Source organism: Giraffa tippelskirchi, chromosome 5 (assembly GCF_054371585.1).
Source record: "Giraffa tippelskirchi isolate mGirTip1 chromosome 5, T2T-mGirTip1v1.2.pri, whole genome shotgun sequence".
NCBI classification, from domain to species: Eukaryota; Metazoa; Chordata; class Mammalia; order Artiodactyla; family Giraffidae; genus Giraffa; species Giraffa tippelskirchi.
The window spans coordinates 45,412,722-45,425,293 of NC_137279.1; the positions used below are offsets into that span (position 1 = coordinate 45,412,722).

Sequence of the window (12,572 nt, forward strand, 5' to 3'; positions counted from 1 at the left end):
TTGGAAGGATGACCAACCTAGACAACATATTAAAAAGCAGAGACATTACTTTGTCAACAAAGGTCCGTCTAGTCAAGGCTACGGTTTTTCCAGTAGTCATGTATGGATGTGAGAGTTGGATGGTGAAGAAAGCTGAGCGCTGAAGAATTGATGCTTTTGAACTACGGTGTTGGAGAAGACTCTTGAGAGTCCCTTGGACTGCAAGGAGATCCAACCAGTCCATCCTAAAGGAGATCAGTCCTAGGTGTTCATTGGAAGGACTGATGCTGAAGCTGAAACTCCAATACTTCAGCCATCTGATGTGAAGAGCTGACTTATTGGAAAAGACCCTGATGCTGGGAAAGATTGAGGGCAGGAGAAGGGGACGACAGGGGATGAGATGGTTGGATGGCATTACCAACTCAATGGACATGAGTTTGGGTAAACTCCAGGAGTTGGTGATGGACAGGGAGGCCTGGCGTGCTGCGGTTCATAGGGTCGCAACGAGTCGGACATGACTGAGCAACTGAACTGAACAGCATTTTACCAATATATTTACAAGTGGTCAAGTCAGATACGCATACATCTTTAGACTGACTGCTGCTGTTTCACAAAATAGAAAAAATGACTTTCTTACCTTTCCTCTGGAGTATCTACGTGAAATGTTCTCTCTATAACAGTGGTCCACTGGAGACATCTGATAATAAATGTGTTTGGCTTTGGTCGTTCTGTTTTCATTAACTGGCATTCTAGAAATAAAATAAAAATGTCTCTTTGAATGTACTTATATTTAAACAAAGAAGTAAACAGTTGAGAACTACAGAGTTCCATTCTAAACAATCCACTGCAACCTCACAGATTTCTATGGGTCTCACTCAAGGTTGTTCAAAACCTAACACAGTATTCCTTTCTAATCCTTTGCCCATTCTGGTCACATGCCCAGCTAAATTGGACTATTAAACTCTCCCTAAATACATCTTGCTCTTTCCTGTATCTACACCATTGCTCCAGCTAATATTATTTGGAATGTTTCCTATTTATTTTACCCCTAAGCATATCCAATTGTCAAAAGAATACTTGTCCTTTAAGGGATCAAATTCTACTCCTTCCATGAAGCCTTTTATGAAAATCTGGTCTAGACTGACCATTCCCCACCCTACATTCTTATAATATTATCACTACATTCCCCACCCTATATTCTCATTACTTATTATTGTACCTCTCATTTTTTACTTAGCCTAGAGTATCTAATATTATAATTTTTAAGATGATACCTTTATGCCTACCTAGATTTTAAGTACCCCCTAAAACTTTAGAGTCACCTAGGTCAGTCAGTCAAAGAGTGATTAAGTTCTGTCAAGGATTATCTATGAAGACTTCAAAGAAAAGGAGCATAGTGTAGTGACTAAAAGCATGGATTTTTAACACTACAGAGCCTGGACACAATCTTTTTTTCCTAGCATTAACCATGCAACTTTGGACAAGTTAATTAATTTGTCTGGTCTTTAAGTATTATATGGGGAAACAATAAGAGTACCTCCATCATAAAAGCGACATGGGGATTAATAATGAAAGTGTTAGTTGCTCAGTCATGTCCGATTCTTTGCGACCCCATGGATTATAACCCACCGGGCTCCTCTATCCATGGAATTCTTCAGGTAAGAATACTTGAGTGGGTAGCCATTCCCTTCTCCAGAGGATCTTCCCAAGCCAGGGATCAAACCCGGGTCTCCTGCATTCGCAGGCTGGTTCTTTACTGTCTGGGCCATCAGGGGATTAATAATGAGTACATATAATAGTGTAGTGTATGACACATACTAACTTTTCAATAAATGTTAGCTGCTATTATTATGTATACATCTGAGCTTCTCTGGTGACTCATATAGTAAAGAATCTGTCTGCAATGAAGGACACCCAGGTTGGATCCCTGGGTCGGGAAGATCCCCTAATGGCTACCCACTCCAGTATTCTGCCTAGAGAATCCCATGCATGGACAGAGAAGTCTGGTGGGCTACCATCTGGTTTTGGACAACACGAGTGAATAGGATAGGGTTGTCCACTGACACTTTTCTCTTAAACTAATTTACCCCTAGTTGACAAACTCACCAGTGTTTTCTCAGTGCTTATCTGTTTTGTGCTATTTTCATCATTAGCAACTATCAACTACATGGGTCTTTATAGGACAAAGTCATTAATCACACTGGACCAATTCTTTACTCTTCACACTAAAAGAGATAATTCATCAAGGGTCTCCACTTTTTTTTTTCTCTCTCTTCTAACAAGTTTTTATGGTCTCAGCCAAATTTCTTTCCATCTTGGATCTCTATTTTATGATACACATGTCTAACTATACAGTGGTTATTTCTATCTGGTTGAATTATTGGAACCACACCTAAAACCCAACCTACTATCTTTCCCTCTAAACCTGTTCTTAGACCTTGCTTTCCTAATTTTTCCATCATTCAAACTGAAAACGTGGGTGACCTTCCTTTTTGACACTGGGAGCATATGCCATTACTTTTCCACTGATGCTACTGTACTTGAGGCTCTCACCACCCAACGCCTAAACTTCCCCAGGTGCCATAAAACTGGATCTTCCTACTTGGAGATGTGGAAACGTATAGAAACTGTACTCTGAGAGACATCTGAACTCATTCAAAATTAAACTCCTGATTTCTCCCACTCTTGCTCCCCTTGCCAACCCCCCAAGTGTAGCTTTCTCTATCTCAGATGATGGCACCTCCAGCCTTTCAGCTGCTCAAGTCAAAAATCTTGGGATCATCTTTAAGTACCTTCTTCTCTCACATCTCACTCTGGAAATCCTGTTGACTTTGCTTTCACGATATATTAGTATCACTTCACACTTCCTCCACTATCTTGGAACAAGCCATCATTGTCTCTGACATGAATATTCCCAAAACCTTAGAACAGTTCTCCTCTGCCCCTCTCTGCAGAGACATACAGTCAGAAACCTTAAAATGAACAACTGCAAAAAAAAAAAAAAAATCTCCAATGTTTTCAATTCACTGAGAACAGAAGACAAAGGCCTTTAGATAATCTGCAAGGGTCCTACACTATCTGGACCTCCAACCCATCCCACTGAAGTTTCTCACCTCTCCCCCTCATACTCTCTTTCAGGTCACTCTGCCAACTACCCTGCCACCCTGCACTTCCTCCACAATGCTCTGCCATCTCTGTCTTTAGGGTTTTTCATCTAGTCATGCCTCTGCTGGGTATTCTTCCCCTCACACAACCCCCTAGCTAACTCCCCCATTTCCTTCAAGTCTTAAATCTAAAAACCTTCACAGTGAAGCCTGCCTCAACCATGACATTCAATGCTGAAATCTGTATCCTTTTCCCAGGACTCTCCAACCCCTCTTACCTGCTCTACTTTTTATTTCTCATAGCATGTTTCCATCTTTGTCCATATGAGACGACTAACTTAATATATTATTTACTGTTTGTTTCTTCAACTAGAATGTAAGCTCTACTAACATATTCTTAGTGCCTAGAACTGTGCCTAACATATAGCAGACACTCAGTAAATATTTTCCAAGTGAGTGAATTCTGACAGTAATAATCCAACAAGAAGGTAATTTTGATTATACAGGAAAAGAGGAGAAAACTTCTGGTGCAACTTCCTTATATAGTCAAGAAGGGAAAGGATTCACTGAACAAGTACAGGGCTGGCTGTAGTCAGGAGTACAGAGAATTTAGTGATGGAATTGGAGAGAAGATTGGGTAAAGGAGTCCAAACACAGTTAGGGGTATAGATGACAGTAGGAGCTAGGAGAAATTATCTGCTCATTGCTTCCATTTTTTCAATGAATCAGGATCTAAAGCCATCCTTAAGAATTAGGTTGGATGAGGATGCACTGGGGCTTTGAGAAAAGAGAAGATATGTAATAGCCTTCTAGAAGCAAACAGACAGATAAATACCCATGACTGCTAAACGGCATTAAGGGTCCAATAGAACCTAATGGGGCTTTCCAGGTGGCACTAGTGGTAAAGAACCCACCTGGCAATGCAGGAGATGTGGGTTCCATCTCTTGGTCAGGAAGATCTCTTGGAATTTAAAGTATCACCGGGGATCAAATTTTTCCCCAGATATATTCAGCTGCATGGGTACAGATGGGGAACACAGAGGATCAGATTTAAGCAAAGCCATAATTTAAGTAAGTTTGAGAATGCAGGAAAGTGAAACAGAATACAGGATGCAAGACAAGGGAGTGGTTGCAACCTGGAGTGGTTGCAACCTTCAGTGGTTGAACGAAAAGGAGGGAAGTGAGAACCTGATGGTGTGTAAAATAATGAACAGGTAGCAGAATCAACAGATCATAAAATCTATTATCTCATAGTTAAATAATTAATAACAATGTTAAATACTTTCTGAAATGTGAACGTTAAAATATCAGTGTGCTAATTTTTTTTTTCGTCTGAAATACAAAAGTTTTAAAACACCAAAGATATCATACAATTTATAACAATAAAGAACCACACAATTTCTCCCAACTTACTCTGCCTATAAGGTACAGACTCAGTTTGATTCTCTTCGCTCCTTCCTCTTTCCTTCTTTATAAAATTCCTTTCAATCTTCCAGCCAATGATTTACTGTACTATCTTAGAGATGTTTAAGTAATGTTAACTTGATGTTCCAGTTAGATGGATTAAATAAAAGTTAGGAATTGTGTGCAAAACTCTTCCTCACAGCATCTACAACAGTGACAGCACACAAGGGTACATAGTAAATATCTGATGATTGAGTAATTGACTAACTGGCTTTTAATGTAAAGAATGCAGAACAGACTCTTAAAAAGAGGGACAGTCCTGATGGAAAACTCAAGAGTGAACTAAGGAGTAAAGGGAGAGAGGAAGAACAGAAAAGGAAAGAAAGAATGTCCAATCTAAGGGTTACCTATTTCAGTCTCTCTTATGTTTTCCATTGTAGTCATGTCAAGGTAACTAAGATAATGGACCTGAAAATTAGAAAGCCAGATTCAAATCCAGGCTCATCACCCATTATCAGCGGTGTTATCCTAGGCAAAGTATATTATTTCTCTCAGTCCCCAAGGTTTTCTTATCTTTAAAAGCACTATGAGGAATTAAAACAAACTTTAGAGGAAGCATATTTTCAACACCACACCTAAATGAAGTTTAAATGCCACAATCTAAAGAACTTTTTAAGGCTATATATGTAAAAGCTATTTAAAATACTACATATGACATTCTAAGTGGTTATCAATTACTGCAATTTATGAAAATTATAATAGAAGTGATTAAATACCATTCCCAAGGAGACTAGTAAAAAATAATTGTTTAGGAAAGACTGAAACATTTGTATTTATGTATAGGATGGTTTTGGAAAAATATTAAAATGATAATATAATGACATAAGTAGTTATACACAGGTTGTTTTGACTAAATATGCTAAGTATTTATGGACTCAACAATATATATGAAATGCCAATTATGGGCCAATCACTGTGCAAGATTCTGGGCATAGTAAGCAGAAAAATGAGTAAGAAACTCTACAAGCTTACAGCACATACCAAGCTCTATTTTTAATCATTCTGTGTAATTGTAAAGTAATATTTCACTAACAGTAAAAAGATTTTATTCAGGTCTTCTTGAGACCTCTAGTTCAACAAAAATGTTACATGTAATTATAGACTTGAAGAATAGAAATAAACCTATATGTTATAGGTCTCAGTATTAAATACTCTAAAAATAAATCCAACTTCTAAATATTATCCATTAGACTGAAACTATAAAAGAAAGAAGTAGCTACCAAGAACCAGTCCACAATATTCAAGTGACAGGTCAACATGTGGAGAGGAGAATATTCTACCACACTTCAGGGTTTACTGCTGTGCATAAACAAATATAATTAAACAGCTGACTCCAAACTTAAAACACTTGAATCTTTAAATTACCATACTAAAACAAGTGAGCCAGAAAGTACAAACACTTTGGGTTTTCTTATGTTAGCCATAATATGGAAACATGAACACATCATACAATTCTCTCTACAATGAAGAAAAACAAGCCATGAAAGTTTTCAGAACACAGTGCATGTCTGAAAACACTCTTTTAAAGAGGATTCTTAAAAGGGAGAGGGCTAATAAGTAAACTGGTTAATCAATACTTAGAAGAATATTTTCCTTTTAGTAAAGGTTCTTAACTCAAGGTAGAACAATTCAGATTTTTTTTAAGGAAGAAATTTTGGATAGAGTCTAAAAAGGTATTAACCAAATGATTATCTATGATTGCTGAACAATTTAATAGAGAGAAATAGACAAGCATTCTTAGATAATACATTAGGTAGCTAACTTTTATCATATCATAACCCATATTTTTTTTTCAAAAAATTTTTATACTAGAGTTGATTAACAATGATGTGTTAGTTACAGGCATACAACTAAGTGATTCAGTTAGACCCATAAGTATCCATTCTTTTTCAAATTCTTTTCCCATTTAGGTTATTACAGAACATTGAGCCAAGTTCCCTGTGCTATACAGTAGGTCCTTATTGGTTTGTTGTTGCTCAGTCCCTAAGCTGTGTCCAACTCTTCGTGAACCCATGAACTGCAGCACACAAGGCTTCCCTGTCTTTCATTATCTCCTGGAGTTTGCTCAAACTCATGTCCATTGAGTCAGGGATGTTATCCAACTATCTCATCTATTGTTGCCCCCATCTCCTCTCAATCATTCCCAGCATCAGGATCTATTCCTTATTGGTTACCTATTTTAAATTCACTGTATAGAAATGCAATAGATTTCTGAGTATTAATTTTTCATCCTGAAATTTTATTGAATTAATTGATGAGCTCTAGCAAAATATATTCCTGGTAGCATCTTTAGGATATTCTATGTATAGTATCATGTTACATGCAAAGTGACAGTTTTATTTCTTCTTCTCCAGTTTGGATTCCTTTAATATCTTTTTCTTCTCTTACTGCTGTGGCTAAAACTTCCAAAAACATGTTAATAAAAGTGGCGAGATCACACACAAAATGCTTTTAGCTTTTCACTGCTTAGTATGATGTCAGGTATGGGTTTGTCATATATTGTCTTTATTATGTTGAGGTATGTTCCCTCTATGACCACTTTTCAGAGTTTTTATCATAAATGGATGATTTTGTCAAAAGCTTTTCTGCATCTATTGAGATAACCAATATGGATTTATTCTTCAGTTTATTGATGTATTGTATCACACTAATTGATTTGTGGATACTGAAATATCTCTGCATCCATGGGATAAATTCCATTTGATCATGATGTATGATCCTTTTAATGCACTGTTGGACTCAGATTGCTAGTATTTTGTTGAGGACTTCTGTGTCTATGTTCATCAATGATATTGCCCTGTAATTTTCTTTTTTTGTTGTCTCTTTGTCTGGTTTTCGTATCAACATGATGGTGGCCTCACAGAATGAGTTTGAGAGTGTTCCTTCCTCTGCAGTTTTTTGGAAGTTTCAGAAAGATAAGTATTAACTCTTCTGATAGAGTTCGTCTGTGAGGCCATCTAGTTCTGGACTTTTGTTGGGAGTTTTCTAATCACACTTTCAAGTTCACTATTTATAATTGGTTTGTTTACATTTTTTATTTTTTCCTGGTTCAGTCTTAGGATAATTGTACATTCTAAGAATTTGCCCATTTCTTCTAGGTTTTCTATTCTACTGGCATATAGTTGTTTACAGTAGTCTCTTATGATCCTTTGTCTTATATTTTTGTGGTGTCTGCTATAACTTCTTCATTTCTAATGTTATTGATTTTAGCCCTCTCCCTTTTTTCCCCAAAGAGTCTGGCTAAGGCTTTATTAATTTTGCTTACCTTTTCAAAGAACCAGCTTGACCAAGTTAAACAATCAGCTGAACCTCAAATGTTCTATCTACTTTTAGAACCACTCTGAACCACAGGTGACCAAGTTTATTCAAAGTTGTAATTATTCTGTAAACTTGTAAGCCAAATAAATAGAGGAACTGCAAGATCCCAGATAAAAAATATACATACCAAAAAAAAGTTTTTGGATATCACCTGTTCTGATTTTAGTTCAAAGATTAGGTCTTATTTCAAGGGTTTTAACCATTTAAATGCTAACTATATTCTTTTAAAAATAATTCTACTATCATATGGTGTGGAAAACAAAGGGGTAATAATATATTCTATTTAATTATTAAATTACAAAATTAAATAATGCTAACTATGAGTTATAATGACCATAAGGAAAGTTTATTTTTAAAGCCCCATATTATAATACTATTACAGATATTCTTTATAAGAGGGAAAAGAATATTTCTTTCTTTCATGTAAAGCTTTTACTGTCCAGGGAGCAGAAAATCATAGCACCCAATTAAGACTCAACTCATCAACCTTAAACTCCAATACTTTGGCCACCTGATGTGAAGAGCTGACTCACTGGAAAAGACCCTGATGCTGGGAAAGATTGAGGGCAGGAGGAGAAGAGGACGACAGAGGATGAGATGGCTAGATGGCATCATCGACTCGATGGGCATGGTTCGGGTGGACTCAGGGAGTTGGTGATGGACAGTGAGGCCTGGCGTGCTGCGATTCATGGGGTCACAAAGAGTAGGACACGACTGAGCGACTGAACTGAAGAGGAAAACAGCTTAGGTGTGGCAGGTACCATGGTAGACAGCAAGATCTGTAGAGGATATATATACCAAGATCACTATGTGCCAGGCACTTACTCATTAGAGGTTTCTAAATATTAATTTCACCTGAAGGCCAAACCTAAGAGCTGTTATTATCCTCCACATTATAAATGAGCAGACTGAGATTGAAACTAGCTCAACAACTTGCTCACAAACACACAACTTGTTTAGTTTGTTTTAAGTACCTATATGAGGCTTTACCCCCAGGTCTGTCTGAATCCACATTCCATTCTTATCTGGAAAGAATATACTGTTAGGAAAACTGCCTGTAAAAAGGTTAGTAATCATCTGCAGAAGGAAGGCCTGGATGTTTCCTCCTCTGTGCCTTCCCCATACCTTGCTATGCTTGACTGTTCTCCCTTGCGTGACATCTTTTCTCCTACAAAGAAAACCAGGATAATTTTCACTGGTAACAATGTCTGGAGAGGGAGGTAGGCCCCAGTGTGTCTGCTCCTGGCTCTGAGCACACCATGGGGATGAGATGGTCAGGGATGGGAACTACTCTTAGTAGGATACTGGACCTGGCATTTTTTTGTTTCCCCAAGCAGACATGTAGGGGAAAGGTGGATTCAGATGAGAAGCAGAGGGAAAGAACACAGCCAGGAGGGCAGCAGAGCCTCTGGATCTTTCCACTGCTGGATTTTACACACTACAATACCAACAAAGCCAGCTATAATAAAAATTTTCAATTACTTATGATAAAAAAAGTGATCCCCAAACTTGCACTGGTCCAGCTGCATGTTTCTAGCTGTTTGGGTCTGAATCATTTACCTATTACCCAGAATCAACAAACCTTTCTCCACACAAGGAAACAGAAGAGGGGAAAAAAAAAAGTTCTCACATTTTATTTTATAACATACAAAATTTTATAAAAGATGGGAATAACACTGGGTTACCATTATATTCCACTCTATAAGAGGTTTTCACTTTATGATACATATATCAAATCCTGATATTTTCATTATCATAAACTTCACTGCTTTGGTTGTAACATGGAATACTACTTGTGGATTTAAATTGTATTTGAAATCACAACTTGTTACAGTGAACCTCTCCTAATTCGTTGTTCTTTAATGAATATGGTCACCATAGACACCACCATTTACCAATAATACATTTTAGAGCCAACATTTTCCCCGCCAACATATTTCAATTTTGTTGTTCCACCATATCCTGCTTCTAATTAAACAAACAAACAAACAAACACTTCAACAGTCTTCTAGAACAACTGTTTTCTGCATACCCTCTGGATACGTCAAATTTCAGGTAAAAACACATTGTGGTCATTGTGGGATAATGATTAAGATAATGAACATAACAAGAGGCATTTCCTAACAGAGTTGTAATAGTCATGCAAACATCTAATATACCATTAGGCAAGCTAGTTTTCTTTTTGGTTCTGTTGTTTGTTAGGCATACAATAGTCATGAGAGTTCAATAAGCTATTTTCTCTACTTATCTGTATCTCTGAAAATGTTTATGATAAAAAGTCAAAAACAGAAACTCCTTCCAAAATAATATTAGATTCTTTTCACAAAATATGTATCAAAATGTCCAAGCAAATTATTTTCTTTAAATAAAATGTGCATTTTAATATCTAAAACAAAGACCCTTCTAGGAAATGAAACTCACTGAACATAAATTAAACTTCAGAGTATTTCACTTGGGCATTGAAGTTTAAATGAAGTGAAAGTCGCTCAGTCATGTCCGACTCTCTGTGAGCCCATGGACTGTAGCCCACCAGGTTCCTCTGTTTACGGAATTCTCCAGGCCAGAATACTGGAGTGGGTAGCCATTCCTTTCTCCAGGGGATCTTCCCAACCCAGGAACTGAACCCAGGTCTCCCACACTGCAGGCAGATTCTTTACCATCAGAGCCACCAGGGAAAGGTATCACTATTAGAAAAATCAATTTACCCGGGAAGACTTACTCCACCTTCAAGGTCAGGAGGGGCTGCCATGAGTAGATACCCCTCGTCCAAGGTAAGGGGCAGTGGCTGCACTTTGCTGGAGCAGCCGTGAAGATATACCCCACGTCCAAGGTAAGAGAAACGCAAGTAAGACGGCAGGTGTTGCGAGAGGGCATCAGAGGGCAGACACACTGAAACTATAATCACAGAAAACTAGCCAATCTGATCACACAGACCACAGCCTTGTCAATCTCAATGAAACTAAGCCATGCCGTGTGGGGCCACCCAAGACGGATGGGTCATGGTGGGGAAGTCTGACAGAACGTGGTCCACTGGAGAAGGGCATGGCAAACCACTTCAGTATTCTTGCCTTGAGAACCCCATGAACAGTATGAAAAGGCAAAAAGATAGGACACTGAAAGATGAACTCCCCAGGTCGGTAGGTGCCCAATATGCTACTAGAGATCACTGGAGAAATAACTCCAGAAAGAATGATGGGATGGAGCCAAAGCAAAAACAATACCCAGCTGTGGATGTGACTGGTGATAGACGCAAAGTCTGATGCTGTAAAGAGCAATATTGCATAGGAACCCAGAATGTTAGGTCCATGAATCAAGGCAAATTGGAAGTGGTCAAACAGGAGATGGCAAGAGTGAACATCGACATTCTAGGAATCAGCGGACTAAAATGGACTGGAATGGGTGAATTTAACTCAGATGACCATTATATCTACTACTGTGGGCAGGAATCCCTTAGAAGAAATGGAGTAGCCATCATGGTCAACAAAAGAATCCAAAATGCAGTACTTGGATGCAACCTCAAAAACAATAGAATGATCTCTGTTCGTTTCCAAGGCAAACCATTCAATATCACGGTAATCCAAGTCTATGCCTCGACCAGTAATGCTGACGAAGCTGAACTTGAATGGTTCTATGAAGACCTACAAGACCTATTAGAACTAACACCCAAAAAAGATGTCCTTTTCATTATAGGGGACTGGAATGCAAAAGTAGGAAGTCAGGAAACACCTGGCATAACAGGCAAATTTGGCCTTGGAGTACAGAATGAAGCAGGGCAAAGGCTAATATAGTTTTGCCAAGAGAACGCACTGGTCATAACATCCTCTTCCAACAACACAAGAGAAGACTCTACACACAGACATCACCAGATGGTCAACACCGAAATCAGACTGATTATATTCTTTGCTGCCAAAGATGGAGAAGCTCTATACAGTCACCAAAAACAAGACCAAAAGTGGACTGTGGCTCAGATCATGAACTCCTTATTGCCAAATTCAGACTTAAATTGAAGAAAATAGGGAAAACCACGAGACCATTCAGGTATGACCTAAATCAAATCCCTTATGATTATACAGTGGAAGTGAGAAATAGATTTAAGACACTAGATCTGATAGACAGAGTGCCTGATGAACTATGGACAGAGGTTTGTGACACTGTACAGGAGAGAGAGATCAAGACCATCCCCATTGAAAAGAAATGCAAAAAAGGAAAATGGCTGTCTGAGGAGGCCTTACAGATAGCTGGGAAAAGAAGAGAAGTGAAAAGCAAAGAAGAAAAGGAAAGATATTCCCATCTGAATGCAGAGTTCCAAAGAATAGCAAGGAAAGATAAGAAAGCCTTCCTCAGTGATCAGTGCAAAGAAATAGAGGGAAACAATAGAATGGGCAAGTCTAGAGATCTCTTCAAGAAAATTAGAGATACCAAAGGAACATTTCATGCAAAGATGGGCTCGATAAAGGACAGAAATGGTATGGACCTAACAGAAGCAGAAGATATTAAGAAGAGGTGGCAAGAATACACAGACGACCCGTACAAAAAAGAACTTCATGACCCAGATAATCATAATGGTGTGATCACTCACCTAGAGCCAGACATCCTGGAATGGTGAAGTCAAGTAGGCCTTAGAAAGCATCACTATGAACAAAGCTAGTGTAGGTGATGGAATTCCAGTTGAGCTATTTCAAATCCTGAAAGATGATGCTATGAAAG

The 12,572-nt window shown here is 38.2% G+C and overlaps 1 protein-coding gene across 17 annotated transcripts in view; it reads right to left on the reverse strand.

The window, feature by feature from the left end:
* AKT3 (AKT serine/threonine kinase 3) overlaps window positions 1–12,572 on the reverse strand; it is a 290,227-nt gene that overhangs the window by 114,741 nt on the left and 162,914 nt on the right. For all 17 annotated transcript variants that reach the window (XR_014053623.1, XR_014053624.1, XR_014053625.1 and 14 more), the window contains one exon: window positions 617–728. Coding sequence is in view for 14 of the 17 variants with exons in the window: in XM_081490258.1 (XP_081346384.1) it covers window positions 617–728 (112 nt within the window). In the remaining 3 variants the exon portion in view is untranslated. The remainder of the gene's footprint in view (window positions 1–616; window positions 729–12,572) is intronic.